The 15,585-nt window shown below is 52.4% G+C and overlaps 1 protein-coding gene across 1 annotated transcript in view; it reads right to left on the minus strand.

The window, feature by feature from the left end:
* The window catches only part of LOC104470913 (calcium/calmodulin-dependent protein kinase kinase 1-like), a 62,041-nt gene that overhangs the window by 45,367 nt on the left and 1,089 nt on the right, over positions 1–15,585 (minus strand). Inside the window, exons 2-3 of the mRNA XM_010086028.1 lie at positions 6,409–6,456; positions 4,713–4,766 (exon numbers count right to left, since the gene is read on the minus strand). Coding sequence (XP_010084330.1) covers positions 4,713–4,766; positions 6,409–6,456 — 102 coding nt within the window. The remainder of the gene's footprint in view (positions 1–4,712; positions 4,767–6,408; positions 6,457–15,585) is intronic.

Consider the following 15,585-nt stretch of genomic DNA (forward strand, 5'->3'; position numbering starts at 1 on the left):
AAGGGAACTTATCACCTTATCACGCTCTCACAGCACTCAGGATGTTGTTTTATTTGATGACAGAGGGACTTGCATTGCGGGGGACCCAAACCCATGGGAGAGGGGACGACCCGTGCACAGCCTCTACCTGCAGCTCCCGGGAAGGAGGGTGTTGCTCACCTAAATCCTCTGCTAGTGTGTGACAGCACCCCGCAGGAGGGCAGAGCAGACCCGAGAGCATTTCCAGCCCTTCCTCACCCATCCTGTCTGACAGCAGCATCCCCCAGACAACGCAGCTGAGAGGGAAGCTCTGTCAGGAGAGAGGAGTGCTACGCACTGGAAGAAAAACCCTAAACCAGACAGGCTTAGCTGCCATGCCCCTGAAATCCTGCATTTGACACCTTTTGTCCCAGACACCGTGTGTCACATCTGCAGCAGAATCACACCGGCAGGCTGTGCCCCATCCCTGCTGTGACCCCGCAGCAGGGCTGCCTGCCCAGAGCAGCCACGCTTGCCTGGCTCCAGACCTCTCCCGGAGGCTCCTGCTCTTACCCCAGGTGACCCGGCTCCTTGCGACGCCGCTGCTGAACAGCACAGGGTGTTCAAGTACATCAGAGATCATTTCCCTGGGCCTCACCGCCCCAGAGCGCAGCTGGCAGCAGTTCAGTAGCTGTTACATGAGCAAGAAAATGAGAAATGAGCGATGCCTTCCCTTCCCACCTGGGTACCCACCAAAGTGGCTTCTCCAGGGGCTGCAGAGTTCAAGGCTTGCTGCTGGCCACCTTCCCCCAGCAGCACCACTTTATTCAGCCATCTCTTCTCATAAACGTGGAAGGAATTTCTCCCCCATGGTAGAAAACAGCCCTCCATGCAAAGGTTGTGGGGCACAGAGGCAGAGAGCACAATCACGTAAGTCTTGTTTCTTAGGAAACCAGAAGAAAAAAAAAAAGAAAAGAAACCCACTGACAACCTACAATGCTATTCCTTTTGTCCAGAAGTAGCATAACAAATGTCCATCATAACAGCTTTTCTTTGCAAGCTGATTTAGAGATTGAAAATAGGAAGAAGACGTGACCTGAGGCATCACAGACTCAAATTCCATCAGCACTGGATCTCTGTCTGGACACATTTGCCTTTGCTTTTTATTTGCTGCTTTTTCACAGCACTTGGCTTTTCATCTTTTTTTTTCCCCCCGCTACTCACTGTCAAAGCACCTCCTGCAAACTGAGACACTGAAACCTTCCCAGCTCATAGGGGTTCCTTGGCAGAGCCCCACAAATGCTGCTCTAACAGCTTCACGTGCCGCCGCAGCAGCAGGGACCGAGCGCAGGGCAGGGAGCTCAGCCTGGGAGCCAGCTCTGCATCCCAAGGGGTCTCCGCCTCAGAGGGAGCACGGGGTCACAGCTGAAAGCTCAGGTTCCTCAGTCTCATGCACTCCCTGCATCCGCTGAGGTAAGGCAGCACGCTTTTACAGCCCTCCACAGCAGGCTTTCACGGCAATGACGGATAAAGCTCTTGGAAGCACTCGCTCATCTTTAATGGAAGGTAAAAAAACCCACGAAGCAAATACAACCCATCTACATTTTTCCCAAATGTGATGACCAGCTTTTTCTTCTTCTTCAGAGTTTTTCCTAATTCTAGGCCAGATACAAAACTCATTAAAGCAAGAGAAATCTTGCCTTTTGCTTTGACAGGAGCTAGATACAGTTCCTGGTACCTATAAACTGTTTTTATGAAGCGAGCTGGCAAAGGGCCCCATGCCTCAGCAAGAATCAGGAGTCACACTCTGAATTATATCTCCAAAAATTTCCTGCTTTCTTTAAAGCTTTGCTCCCCTTTATTGCAGCACACAGGCAGGCAGCAGCACCCCAGCCTCGCGCTGGAACACCGCACACGTGAATGGGTCATCAGGGGCTGCTCACCGAGGGCTGTCTCCCTGCAATTACCTGTTATTGCTTTTTACTACATAGAGCCTCCAGAGCTAAATTTGGGGAAAATAAACAAACAGAAAAGGTCCTCCCCAGCTATCAGAATGGCAGTGGCTTCTACTGCCTGGTAACAGGCAGTGGCATTAGGTGTCCCCCCCGGGTGCACAGCTGCAACGCAGCCTCAGACGGGAGCGATGAGCAGAGCAGCGTGGAAGTTACCTTGGTGCTGGGAGAGCACACGGGTCAGATGGACCGGGAGGTGTGGGGAGCTAAGCAACCATTACAGCCAGTTACGCCATTTGCTGCTATTTCTCTGAAGCTCTAAAAGCTGTCAGCTCCCGGGCTGTTTGACTACCCTGGAAAAGCGAAGGGCTCTCCATTACGGCTTGCCCTGCTGGAAAACACAAGCAGAGGCACCTGGAAGGATCCAGGGCCACAGCCTGTCTGCTTGTGACTGTGGCTGGGAAGGGGGAAGCTCCCGGTGCCCCAGCCGAAAGGGCAGCAAGCACGTGAAACAGACTGAGCATCACAGCCTTTCGGCAGCAGTGCAGCCATCTGCCCCTTCCTCTCCCACGCACCTTCACTGCAGTAAAACGCAGGCGGATGCTGCCAACGCTCTCGCTCCGGTGCCATCTCTCCATCCGCTGCAGCGCTCCACACACCTCCCAGGACCAGCTGCACAGCCCAGCTCTGGTTCAGAACCTGCCTCAGCCGCCAGACCAGGAGGATGGGGGTGAACCAAAGAGCGCGTGCCCGCGACGCTGGCGAGAAGGGGACCCCGCACCCCATCCCTCTGCAGGGAGCAATGCTGCAACAGGAGTGCCCAGCCACGGGAGCCGCTCTCGGGCAGCAGTAGCTTTAACGTGTTGGTTTAGATTAGAAAAAGAAATGGAGATTAAGCGGGGATTAACTAACACACACCAGGCTAACCTAGGTGCAGGCTTTCACTTTTGGCTTTGATTTCACCAGCTCAATCTACATCCCTGGCATTAACCAACATCCAAAACACAGACAGGAGCGCAGCAGGCAATGCTAACCTAAACCAGCTCCCTCCTGCCGAGCCGTGACAACTGCCCTGCCCGCCCTGGGCAGCCCACAGCACAGCATCCTGACTCCCAGAGGAAAAGGGCAGTGCCAAAATGTAAAGATCACAATTTTCAAAGCAAAAATATTTGTCTGGAAATAAATGTGATGCAATGCGTTCCCACTCTGCGCTGCTGGTCCTGGCACTGCCTGCACTAGCGGGACAGATGGATCAGGGAAGCCACAGCTGGCACCATCGCTCCCTGCAGAACAAAACCGTCCTGCTGCTGGGCGTGGGAGGGAGCACTTGGAGCACAGCGGAGAAAGGCAGCCATCGGAAACAGCAACCGCTCTGGTGTGGTGGGTGAGTCAGCTTGGAAAGGCCAGGAGATGGAAAGAATTGTGGTTCCTTTGCTTGGCCAGCTCCGGCACCTTATCCAGATTTTTGTCTCATCTCTTCCATCCTTCATTTAAAGACATTTCTATTGCAATTTCATGCCTGTTGGAAGTGCAGAAGAGCTAACGAATGTTAAAGGGGAATCAATTCCCACCTGACCCCTCCAACCTGGTGTGTCATTTGTAAACCCAAGAGTCAGGGAGGAAAAGCTTGCTGGGGAGTAGCAGGGAAGGAGCATGTTTTACATCTCCATGGCATACTCGTATTCCCCTTTGCACCAAGACCAACAGCTCTGTGCGCTGGGACAGGGAGCAGCACAAGAGTCTGCTCAGGTGCTCTGATGGGCCCACTTTCACCCACGTGAGGCCACTCCATCGTGGCAGCAAAAGCAGGACCCCTGTCACCAAACACAGCCCAGAGCAGCAGCTGGAGCACAGGGCCAGAGCGGCGGGGCTGCCTCGAGGGCAGCAGGATTCGGGTTCAACAGCGCTGCAACCACCCAGCTCTGCTCAGCAGGTACCTGCCCCAGGATCCCCCAGAAACAGCCAAAAGCTGTTTCCACAAGCCTTCCGGCACAGCCACACACCCAAAGCTGTTTTCTTCTTGCCAACTGTCCAGCTCCTGCTCTCAGCCTGAACAAAATGTGCCACAGGGCAAGCCCAGGGGCAGGAGCACATCTGCAGATTTTGCAGGAATCCCAGCTGGGATGGTCAGAATTCACCTGCCTCTGAAAGGGGAGGGACAGAAGGAGCCTTCAGCACAAGGAGCCTTTTTGAACCTGAAACCCTCCAAACTCTGGCTTCAGCTCAGCAAAGGATTTAAAAGTCAAACCTTGCCTTTTGCCGTGCATCCCCCAGCTCATGACCAGACAGCAAGGTCCCGTTTGGTGTACGGAGAGGCATCCTGCAAGGGCGTAAGATGCAGCAGAGCCAGGCACTGCCCAGCTGGGCCACGCTGCTCAGCATCTTTCTGCTAAACGCCCCCATTTCTTTACAAAACACGCCTGCTCGTTCCAGGCTGATCTTCCAATGCACAGCAGGTGCTGAATACCACCACCCACGTGCCTCTAATTTCAGGTGACCTGCTTCATAGCCAGAAAATGTCAAGACAAATCAGTGGTACGCTTCTGCAGCCTACCTCCGAGATCCCCGCCTGTTATATAAGGCAGCCCACCCGATTTCCCTCTCGCTCAGCGCTGCATGCGAGCAGGCATGTAGGCAGCAGTCTTGCTCTATGCCTAACAGGGAGCTTTGACTCCTTGCATACCACCCAAATCAGAAATGCATCCACTAAAAGCAGCAAGGCAGGGGAGACCTAGCTCTCGGGGTGCAAAAGGGAACAAGGAGCAGTGGCAGCAGCAGGTAGCGGAGCAGAGGGACACTTACATAATACTTGTCGTCATTCTCGTTGTAGGCCAGTTTCACAACACCATAGGAACCCTAAAAATAAACACAAATTGCACAGTCAGTTCAGCAGCTTCACCTCGCCTTCTTGCTGCTCAAGGCTGGTAGACCATAACCTTGCACGGAGTTAAAAAAAAAACAACAAAAAAAACAAAACCACCAAACTTCAAGGCCCCAGGCTGTGCCTGGCCCTGAGCAAGGTCTGCAGGCGATGTGACCCCGCAGCCACGCTGGACATTTTGGCAGCCCTGCTAGAACCACAGGGCACGTGAGGATTAACAACGTCTGGAGGAGCTGAGTGCTGGTACATCACCTCCTGCCCTGGGACAAAGCCACTGTGTCTGTCTAAACTCAAACGTGGGTGGGGAGCAGACAGTAATTTTCAAGCAAGTATTTTTTTGTGCAAGTTTGGAAATTCTGCACGAACCCCTTCCCCGCACTTGTGTGCAAGACCGCTTGCAGCAGGAAACCTCTCCATCTCTTGACAGCAAATGGGCTTCAGCAAGAACCACCTGCCTGCTTCCCACCAACCAGGCAGATGCAGACGTGGACTGCTGCTGTATCCACAGCTGCACAGACAGCCTGAAGCCAAACTCCATCCAAACCATTGTTTTTTCACTGTCCTGTGTCAATGCTATGTGTTTTAAGCAAGAGAGACATGACACCATGGCGAGGTATCATCCCTGACGGATGCTTGTTGAATACATGTGTGGGATGAACTCTACAGCCTTCAAAACATTTCTGGTGACTTCACTAAGTCCAGCAGACTCTCTACCAGCCTCAGGGTGTCTATCTGCTCAATGTGACCCGCAAGGAACGACGAGGCAGAGGCAAATCCACCAGAGAGACGGCCTCGTGCTGTCCTTCAATCATACTTAAGCCACTAACAAAAGCCATGAGTGGGTCTGAAGCTGTGCCTGAGTTTCAGGGGACATCTGCTGTACCAGCAGCCGTGGTATCTCCAGCCAAGCACACAGCCCCCTGCGTACACAGCAAGGGTGCCTCCTCCCGCAACCCAGGGCCTCTGGCTTTGGAGAGGAGTTTGGGCTGAAACGCCTGGTGAAGGTGTCTGCAGCTCAGGGTGCAGTCCCTCCGGGCTGCGCTGTTCTGGCTGCAGAGGCAGGGACAGCTTCCAGACAGTCCTGTCGCTCACGGACCCATCTGCAATGGTGGCAGATGTCCAAATGTGCAGGTGTCTGAGCTGCTCACCAGCCCAGAGCTCTAAATAACTTTGGAAGAACCTCTTCTGAATCATTCTGCGGCTTTTAAACAGGAACTAGAATCAAACTAGCATCTCATTCATGGACACAAAACCTAAACTAGTCCTGATGGAGAATGAACACCTGCCCTGATCTTTTTTTGGTTTTCATTCCTTGTTGGGCTGTATTAATGCATCAAAGGCTCTCAGTGTTACATTTGGCAAGCAAACACCTTGGAAGGGAGCCAGCTTAGCCACCTTCAGAGGGAAGGAAAATAAATTTTGATTTCAGAGGAAGTAGCTCCACTTTGACCTTGAACAAAACTTCCTCAAACTAATAAGGAAAAAAAAACCACAACAAACAAACCCCCCCAAACAAACCCAAGTTGCCAGGAGTTTTGGGGTGGCACAGTCTTTCCACTTGTATTTGTGTGTGCGCACGCAGGTCACTTGTGACAAACACGAGCTCCGGTAGCGTACCTTGCCGATTTCGCTCTGCAGCTTGTACTGGTTTAATTGCACACAGTCCTGCAGATCAAAAAGAGAACATAATTAGAGTACTGGTAAAAGGGAATGCCTGAGTTTGGATTAGCATCAAGTAGAGGCAGAGTGCTGAATAACGAAAGACTAAATCTTATTTAAGCTGATCAACGTTACACAACAAGCACTGCACTTTTTCTTTTTTTGACAGCCCAGGACAAAGCAATTACGGGCTGAATTCTGACTCTGGCTGTGCTGGTGTAATGCCAGAGGCTCCTCCACCCCAATGGCCCAGCACTGCTCCAGGTTCAGCCCGGTGAGCCTGACAGCAGCCCCTGTCCTCTTCACGCTCAGCACCAAACAGAACACACCCACCCCAGGTCCACAGGGTTCTCATGGGCTGGCAGCTCCCAGCACCCACGCCAGCCCCAGGGTCGTCGCAGCGTGAGCCCACACCCTTCCCAACACGAGCCTGGCAGTGACAGGGACCCTCTGCGGGCTGTGCGTGAAGGCTGGCGCTGCACCCAGGGGACCCTCGCCTGGGCTGGGGGCTGCTCTTTGAGGAGAGCACGCAGAGCCAAGCTTCTTTGCAATACAACACAAACAATAACGAATTCCCTTCAGTCAATACAGTATTGGCCACAATAAATCCCCCCAAGCGAGCCTGATCTCCCTTTGCAAGCTATCCAGCCCTGAAACCCCAAGGGGTGGGAGGGTGGTGGCTGCAGACCCCCAGCGGGCTGTGACAAGGGTGTAACGATGGGGTGCTGAGTCACTTGACAGACCAGGAGCCACGCAGGGAGCGACGGTGGCCCCAGGTATCAACTGGTAGAAGCCAAGGTAGACCAGAGGAGCCATACAGGCATCTGATGCCAAGTCCACCACTTCCTTTAGTAAGAAAGAAAACACCTTCTTTCACAGCAGCAGCAAAACCTCCACAGCCGCATTCCACTTGGAGCTGACCCCCTCCACCCTCATGAATTACAAGCAGAAAATCCCAGACCCCGCAGAAGCTCGGGGGGCTGAAGATCACGGGTGCAGGGTGAGCATCACGCTCTCCCCGCGGCTGCCCGGGAGCACCCAGGGGACCTGCCCGGCTCGGCCACTGTGACAGGGTCTGCAGGAGCGCAGCACGAGCCTGGCTGCAGAGCAAAGCTCCTGGCAAAGAGACAGAGTGATCCCGTGGGGACCTCTGCAGCGCTGGCACCAGGGAGGGGAGGCTGCAGCGGCTTTTGCCTTGGTCCTGACTTAACCGCATTGCAGGGGAAGGGCCAGCCCCAGCCTCTGTGGGGTGAGGGAAAGGGGGAGTTTCCAACCACAGCACATAGAATCCTAGAATCATTAACGTGCTGTGGGCTGAGCCTTAGACAGGACACGCTTCCCCAGCCAGCGTTTTAAAACACAGGATTTCTCCCCAAGATCGCCAAGCACTAAAGCAGGCTGGAAATTCAATACCAACCTCTGCGCTGGGCACTTCTTTGGGAACAATGATGATATAAAACGTGCAGGCAGGTAGATTAGTGTTCACATAAACCCAAAACAGCCCTACAATCTACAGAAGCAGCACCAGGACAGCTAAGCAGTGCCAGATACCTTCAGTCCATTGGTAAGAACAGGGGGTTGTGACCCTGTCCCTGTGCAGCATCCTCACTGAAAGCAACACTCTGCCTCCTGGGATGCATTAGAGGATGGATGTGGTAGATGCTAATTTTGACTTTTCCCCATCACCATCCAGAAGAGACTCTTAATGCAAGCCATTGCCACAGTGAAGGAGAACAAAAGAATGCGGAACTGATGACTTTCTACGCTCACAAGCAATGGCTTGTCAGGAACAATCTTGATCTTGTTTCCAGTGAAGGAAGTTTTTTTTTCACCACCCTGACAGGGAAGAAGAGCCAACTGTGAATAATGCGGCCACAGAAGTGTATTAACTCTGCTGTTAGCAAAGCACATACCTTTCCAAAGGCAAAATCCAATCCATCAGAACTAGGAGCAACAAGAGTGGAGAGAGCATTACCCAACAAAAGCCAAGATGTAAACCACAAGGCCACTGAAATATATGGAAGAGAAAAATCCCATTGAATTTTGTAGAAAGGGCTCCGCTCCCCAAAGAAGGGGGCAGCACGCAGGAACCCAGGGTATGGACACGTGGAGGACAAATTCCTCTGCAAACTCTGCGTCAGCAGGTTCACCTCCCAGCGCGAGGCTGTGCTTTGCATCACAGTGATTTTGACAAATTAAGCAGGAACAGTTTTCTGTTGATGTCTCTTCCCTGGGTTTCCCCACGCTCAGCCTCACACCCTTTGCACTGTCCTGTGCAAAACTGCAGTGCTGCAGAGATGGGGAAACGCTCAGCAGAGCGGCTGAGACAGGCAGCAAGTGACCACCCCCCTTAGAAAGCCTCCAACCACTTCAGTACCTCCTGCTCTCCACACCAGCAAGCTTGCAATGACCAGGTCCTGTCAGCACGCCTCCTCTCCTGAGTAGGGATTACTCACACGAGTAAATACAGCCCTTTGCAGGAGCCACAGACCCTCTGGCCTGCACTCGGTACCTTGTGTCAAGCCAAGGTGGCATTCCTCAAGCACCAAGTTTGCTGCTGCTTCTTGCCAACACAGTGTTGAGGGAGCCACGGTGGCATTTTTTCCTCCCTTCTGAAGGAGCAGAGTCCTTCGTGCAGGATGTAGTCCCTCCAGCTGTGCAAACCCCTGACAAAGCATTTAGTGTAAATGACAAGGGGCTGTGCCTCGTCCCTGTGTCCAAGCCACCAACTCTTTTGACTCTGACCATCACCTTCCCACCTCCCACTATCACCTTCCCCCACCTCTTACCTCTGGCTAGAAACGACCACTCTTATCCCGCACCAGCCCCATCACCTGCAGCATCTCTCTGGTCTTTCACTGCAGCTAAATGGAGCTTGCGAGCGATACCAGAACACCTGCCTTTCGGGGACAGTTTTTTTGAAAGTGATGGATAAATACCAGGATGGGAACACCCAGAAAGGGTCCAAGAGAAGGGTGATGACAAGATCTGCAGCACAGCCTCCAAAAGTTTAGACTGGCTTTTGCCCTCCCCCTACCTGATCCACACCTCCGTTGCTCTCCACTCAGACAATCCCCGGGGAGAAGCACTATCATCTTAGCTTCTGCGGTGCGCCGAGCATTTGAGCTGAATGCAGCAGAAATCCAACCACATTATAGATGCTTTCTACCTTTTTTTTTTTTCCTCGCAGAAAGGCCATAATTCATAGCTCAAGCGACTCCAGCCACGTGTCGCTGCAGACTGGCAGGGTGGTGATGTTACTTGGTTCTCCTGCAGGAAGAGGGAGAATTGTACTATTCCTTTATCAGAGAGAAGCACTTATCTCTGGGCCAAGTGTTTCTTAAAGATAACATTGTACAGTCCTCTTGATTTCATCACACCAATGTATTCGCAACTGCTGATAAACATGAACAGAGCAAGAACCTTAATGAGATTCTTTAATGAAAAGTTGTCAGCACATCAGACTGCTGTGTCCACCCAGGTGTGCAATAATTACTCTGCCTTAAAAAACAAGATGCCCCATTTGTTAACATGACCAAGGTATTACTCAAGAGAGGGAGGGAATCAATGCCACAGAAAACAGAAACTGATCAAAAAATCATAAAGCAGTAAAATCCAGAGTCCAGGCCCAACTCCATACATCCCCTGCTGCCAGCGCTGGGCGACAGAAACCCTGAGAAACTGGGAATCGAGTCTTTGGTGTCCACAGGGACACTGGGAAGGAAGAGCCAGAGCTGGTTTCCAACGTAAGACATTTCCAAAAACAGACTGCCTACATACATACATATATATATATATATATAATGGAGAGTTTTGCCCCCTAAAAGAAGCCAAATTCACCAATCTGAAAAGAATTCTAAGTTTCAGCAATTCAGGGATACATTTTAAAGAGAAGCATGGAAAAGACAATTGGAGACTAAAGTAGTGAAGACGACCCTGGTTTAAACTCATCCTGTCTGGACAAGGAAGTGAAAGCAGTTCTAAAGACGGACAAAATGAAAATAAAAGCCAGAAAAAGTGTATAAGGGGCAGCAATGAATACAAATCAGGAAGTTGTCCAGGGACAGAGAAGGACACGCAGGAAGCTCAGAGCTCATGGAGGTAAGAAAAATAAACAGACTTTTAACCAACATCCAAAACCAAGCACAAAACTGGAAGCCCAGCGCCAAAGCACTGGCCACGGCTGGGCAGAAGGTGCAGCAGCAGGCTCAGCACTGCTGTCTGGGCTCACCCACCTGAGTCCCAGCACTGGGCGCAGGAGCTCAGGCACTACCGGGTCCCTGGGGTATCATCTGGAAAGCAGCTAGAAGAACAAAAGGGGCTGAGAGCAGTGGGATGAGCGCAGCCACTTCCCAGCCCCTCTGCAACTGCAGCTTTGGGCTTTCTCCTCTCAAACCTTGCCCTTGGACAAGCTGGAAATGGAACTTTGAATAAAGGTTAATTAATCCAAGGGAAAGACATTAGCAATGCCCATGGGGGGTGATTCTTTGAAGAAATGTTCTCCAAGTATCTTTATCTTTTTAAGAGAGCTCTCGTTTGAGCACCACACAAAGACCTCTAGAAGAAAGTGGCTTGGGGGACTTGTGGGGCTGGAAGTAGAAGCTCTCCAGCCCACGCCGTGCAGGAGCTCGGTCCCTGCTGCTGCCCTGCTCCCACCTGCATTTACCTTTGTGCCCAGCAAGGAAATCACAACCTCACGAAGAAAACCAGGCAGCTCCCAGGGACTGCAGGGGCACGAGACCCGAATCAGCCCGGCACAGCAGCACTGCCTCTCACAGCTCTTGACACTGCTGCTTCAAACCAGCTGGCCAAACAAGCGGGAGGCCTATTACGAAGATGTGGAAAGCCAAGGAAAGAAAGGACAAAGAAGCAATTTATTTCCCATGCCTTTGGGATAAGCCACGGACATCAAGTGTAGGAAAATTCCCTTTGCCAGCTCCTTGTCCTCCTCCCTGCGTCCGCACGCCAGCAGCAGCACCGAGGAGGGAGACCGCACTGGCCCAGCTCATCCTCTCCACTCCACTAAAGCATTCGGGGCCCCAGCCCACTGCCACGATGTGCAGGGCTGCTCCAGCCGTGGGGAGCTGCAACAGCCTCCCGCTGATCCCAGAGGGTGGAGGGACCATGCAGACAGCAGGGCTGGAAGAACCGGGATGCCAGGGAGTGGACGGATGAGGAAAGAAAAGGAACATGTGAAAGAGAAAGGACAATTCAGACAGAGGAGACTGGAGAAGAGAAAGTATAAAGTAATGAACTGTGCTGGCAGGTCTGGGAGGAAGTCTGGAAAAATACATCTTTTATTCTTCTTCTTCTAGCTACTCTGAGACTTTTCTTGGCTATCTGAAGAGGTTGGCTTGGGACAGCAGAATAAAAGAGACAGCACTGGATTCTCAAAGGGCACTTTCAGCAGGCAGCACCTCTACCCTTCCACAGACACAAGCCCTGCCGTCCTAGGTGGGACAAGCTCTTGTCAAACACTGTGACAAGACATCCATCAGTCTGAACAAACACATTTACAGGGACTCTCCCCCTGGTATGTATAAACACTGAGCATCATCCAGGCAGCAAAGCAGAAGCTGCTTTTAGCAGGTCTTGGAAAACCCTCTCCCCTCACCATGCTGCCAGCACCCAGCAGGAGCCAGGAACGTCACATCAACGGAGACAATGTGCCTCCGCTCTGCAGGGTTATGCGCCCTTAGTAGCTGCAGCTTAATCACTCTGTGCCACAGCTAAAGGCAAAGCCATTCCCCTGTTAGAGCAAAAGCAGCAGAAATCCCACCAGCCTAGCGGGCACTCCCACTGGAAAAGGCAGTGCTGAACACACCTTCCAAGCCATAGTTCATGAATAATATTAAGAAAGGAGGGGAACAAGAATGGGATTTTGAAAATTACAGATCAATTTCAATAGAGATGCGACAGATCAAGTGAATTAAGTACCCAGTGACTCTGTCAGGAGAGCAGAAGGGGTGACATCTCTTGCAGAGTTAATACTGCAGATCCAGACTTGTCCGCGCTGCCTGCAGGACACCAGCAGCTGCCAACCCTTGTCCCAGGGCAATGAGCTAATCAATAGCTCTGCTCAGCTGATCGGGAACCGCCTCTGTGCAAGACAACAAGCCCGGCTCTGCTGCAGCCCAGGAGCCATTGTCACCCTCACTAACAAACCCAACAAACCCTGCTCAGAAGGCGGGTGGTTGGATATTGGTCCTGGCGATGGGACGCATGATTCACTGCCCGCTCGCGGCACCGGGTGAAACCTTCCACAAGTGTCACAGGCTTCGTTTGGGCTCTCAGCCCTCTCATCCCTGAATACAAGTTTTCCTCACAGCCTGCGAACAAGTACTAAAGCAGCATTAAAAGGCTCAGCAGCATCTAACTGAACACGTCGATCTTCTGTAACTCAGCAAAGTCACCTCTGCTGTATCCCTGTATCCAGTCTCCCCACACAGCACATCTCTCCATTATTTCTCCTGATCAGCCAAGGATACAGAACCGCTGACAGCAAGGCAGCGAGCCACCACTCCTGCCATCAGTGGAGAAGGAAAGCAGATTCAATTCCAGACGGCCATAACACAGGAAATTCTGATATGCAGCCCCGTCCATCTCACCTCCTGATGGGCAGTGCCCACACATGTGCCACTGATAAAGCCTGAATGCTGATTAACTTCATTTTTGCAGACTGTAACTCGGGCAGCAGCTGTGAGCCGGATCGATGGAAATCCTGCTGCCCGAAAGACACTGACTGTTGATGCTGCATACTCAATGTAAGGAGAAAGGAGCAACTCCAAAACAGCTTTAAGCAGGTGAGAGACATGGACTTGAGTATGAACGTGCAGCTCGTCTAGACCAAGATGTGTCAGTGAGTCACCTGCAGGGAGACCGGGGCAACGCCGTGACCGGTGAGCTGGATCTTGTCAGAGCGACCTGCCAGCCTCCCTGCTCACTGAGGGTCTGTGTACCAAAGGATCAACAGAAAACACAACCGCAGCTGCTGCTAGGTACACCATGACTGTATTTCTCATCACAGGGTTATTTTATCCCCCCCAGGACCAAAAGCCTCAGAGTCCCCCATAACCCTCAGAAGCCCTGCCCCTGCCTCCTGGCTCTGCTCAGTCTTCCTTGCACATCAGCAGGCTCTGCCCATTGCTTCCAGCACACGTACCGAGCAAATGCATGTCATGAGGGAAGATCTGCTCTCCATTTCTCTTCTGAGCTCCCTGTGGTACCTCGGTCAGCTGTACAGCTCGGATTTGGACTGTCAGTGCCTCTCAGGACCCTGCAGCAACCACTCAGCAGCAACTGGCAGGTCACACACAGGATGCAGGAGTCGGGCTGTGCACAGGCTGCACGCTTGCCTTGCTGTCACACACCTAACATTTCCTATTTTCAGTGGTCAGCCTCAGCCTTTATCCTAGAAACAAGCGTGCATCCTCCCAGTCCTTCTGCTGCTCCTTACAGGCTAGAGATACCGTCCCTGTAAGCACGGCTCCCGAGAGCACCGCTGCAAGGGCGAGTGCCCACCTCCGAACACACAGCTCTCCCCTGGGCGCCCTTCCCTCTCCTACCCTGGCAATTCCTCATTAATATAAACCATGGGTTCCAATGAGCACAGCTTTGTTAAGCCTCTGGGCTGCACCAGAGCAGGCCTCTGAACAGTTATATCCAAATCAGCATTAAAAACACAGTACTGCAGAAAGAATTGCTGCAGGAGCAGGGAAACGAAGGGCTCCGCATCTGCATTTCAAACTAAGCGTTTCCTACCCCACGGCAGTAGCTGTTGTTCCGCAGGATGCAGATGCTGTGGGAGAGGATGGAGTATTTTGAATTTACTTGCAGACAGCAATGTGCTAGTCACACTCGACTGCAGTTACTTGAAACAGATTTCGGACAAGCCCCACTCCTGGCACAGTCAAAGTGCTGCAGAATGGGAGAGCTGGCACACAAGTCACGTCTGCTTCCAAGAACTGGCTCCTCTCCCTCCCTGTCTCCCTTATTAAAGCATACGGCTGCTGTCAAAGCAGCTGCCATCTCTGCAGTGCTGCACCTTCTGCAGGTGCTCTCATCAGCCGGGGATGCCACAACGCATCTCACAGCTAACTTGACTTGAAAAAATTCCCAGAGGACAACAGCTGATTTCCGTGTGCACAGCACCCAACCTCTCATAGGTGCAAGGGGAAAACACCCCTCTTCCTTTTCCCCCTTCTCAGGAGGGAAACACTAAGCCATGCCCATGTTAAGCCCCAAGTCACTTGGACCCACACTGGCAAAAGTCTAAACTCAGTGATTTCAGTCCCTCATGACACAGGGTGGGACCATGGTGGGATTTAAGCATCACAGCTGGGAGCACCACAGCGCCCAAGAGCAACATCCTGTCACAGTGGCACCAGCAGAGCCATGTTCAATGTGTTCCCCATCAACCGGGTGAGGAAAAGTCCAATGGGCACTGCTCCCGAGCCCCTGGCTGATGTCTCTGTCCCGCTTCAGTGCCCGGGCACAGCAGCAGAGCTGAGTTCACTGGGTGAGCATCCGGAGACAAAGGGTGAGGCAAGGAAAACTTGGGGGTCTTTCCTCCACAAATACCAGGTAAAAATCTCAAGAAACACACAGCCTGGGCTTGGGGGATAATTTAGTTGTCAGTCTGTGCTTTTCCCCAGACCAGCTGCCAGCCCCACAGAGACGATGTTCCCTCTCTGCTACTCCAGACAGCCATTCCCTACTTAAAATCCTTCCCCAGCCAGCAGCATTTTACAAAACATTTTGGCCTCAAGAACCACCCATTTACACCACCTCCATCACGCCTGGCTTTCAAAGAAAGCCCTGCTGAAGTCTCAAGTTTGATCTGCACGCCCTTTTTCCACAGGCACTGCTGCAGGCTCAGCATCCCGGGTGCGACACCAGGCAGCGTGGTTCAAACAGCCCGTCCCTCTGCTCCCCGGGACAGCGCGTCACAGCACGCACAGCGCTGGGAAAGAAAACCTGCAGATGCCTTCCTCCTTGTCCTTGCCCAGGACAGCAGAAGGGGACAGGCTTCCTCACCCAGCACAAAGGGAACTGCAACCAGCAGCCGCTTCCATCAGTACACCAGGAACAGCACGTTACGCCTCTGGGACAGGTCTGAGCCCAGGTCTGGTACCG

The sequence above is a fragment of the Pterocles gutturalis genome, unplaced genomic scaffold (genome assembly GCF_000699245.1).
Source record: "Pterocles gutturalis isolate BGI_N339 unplaced genomic scaffold, ASM69924v1 scaffold35050, whole genome shotgun sequence".
Classification (NCBI taxonomy): domain Eukaryota; kingdom Metazoa; phylum Chordata; class Aves; order Pterocliformes; family Pteroclidae; genus Pterocles; species Pterocles gutturalis.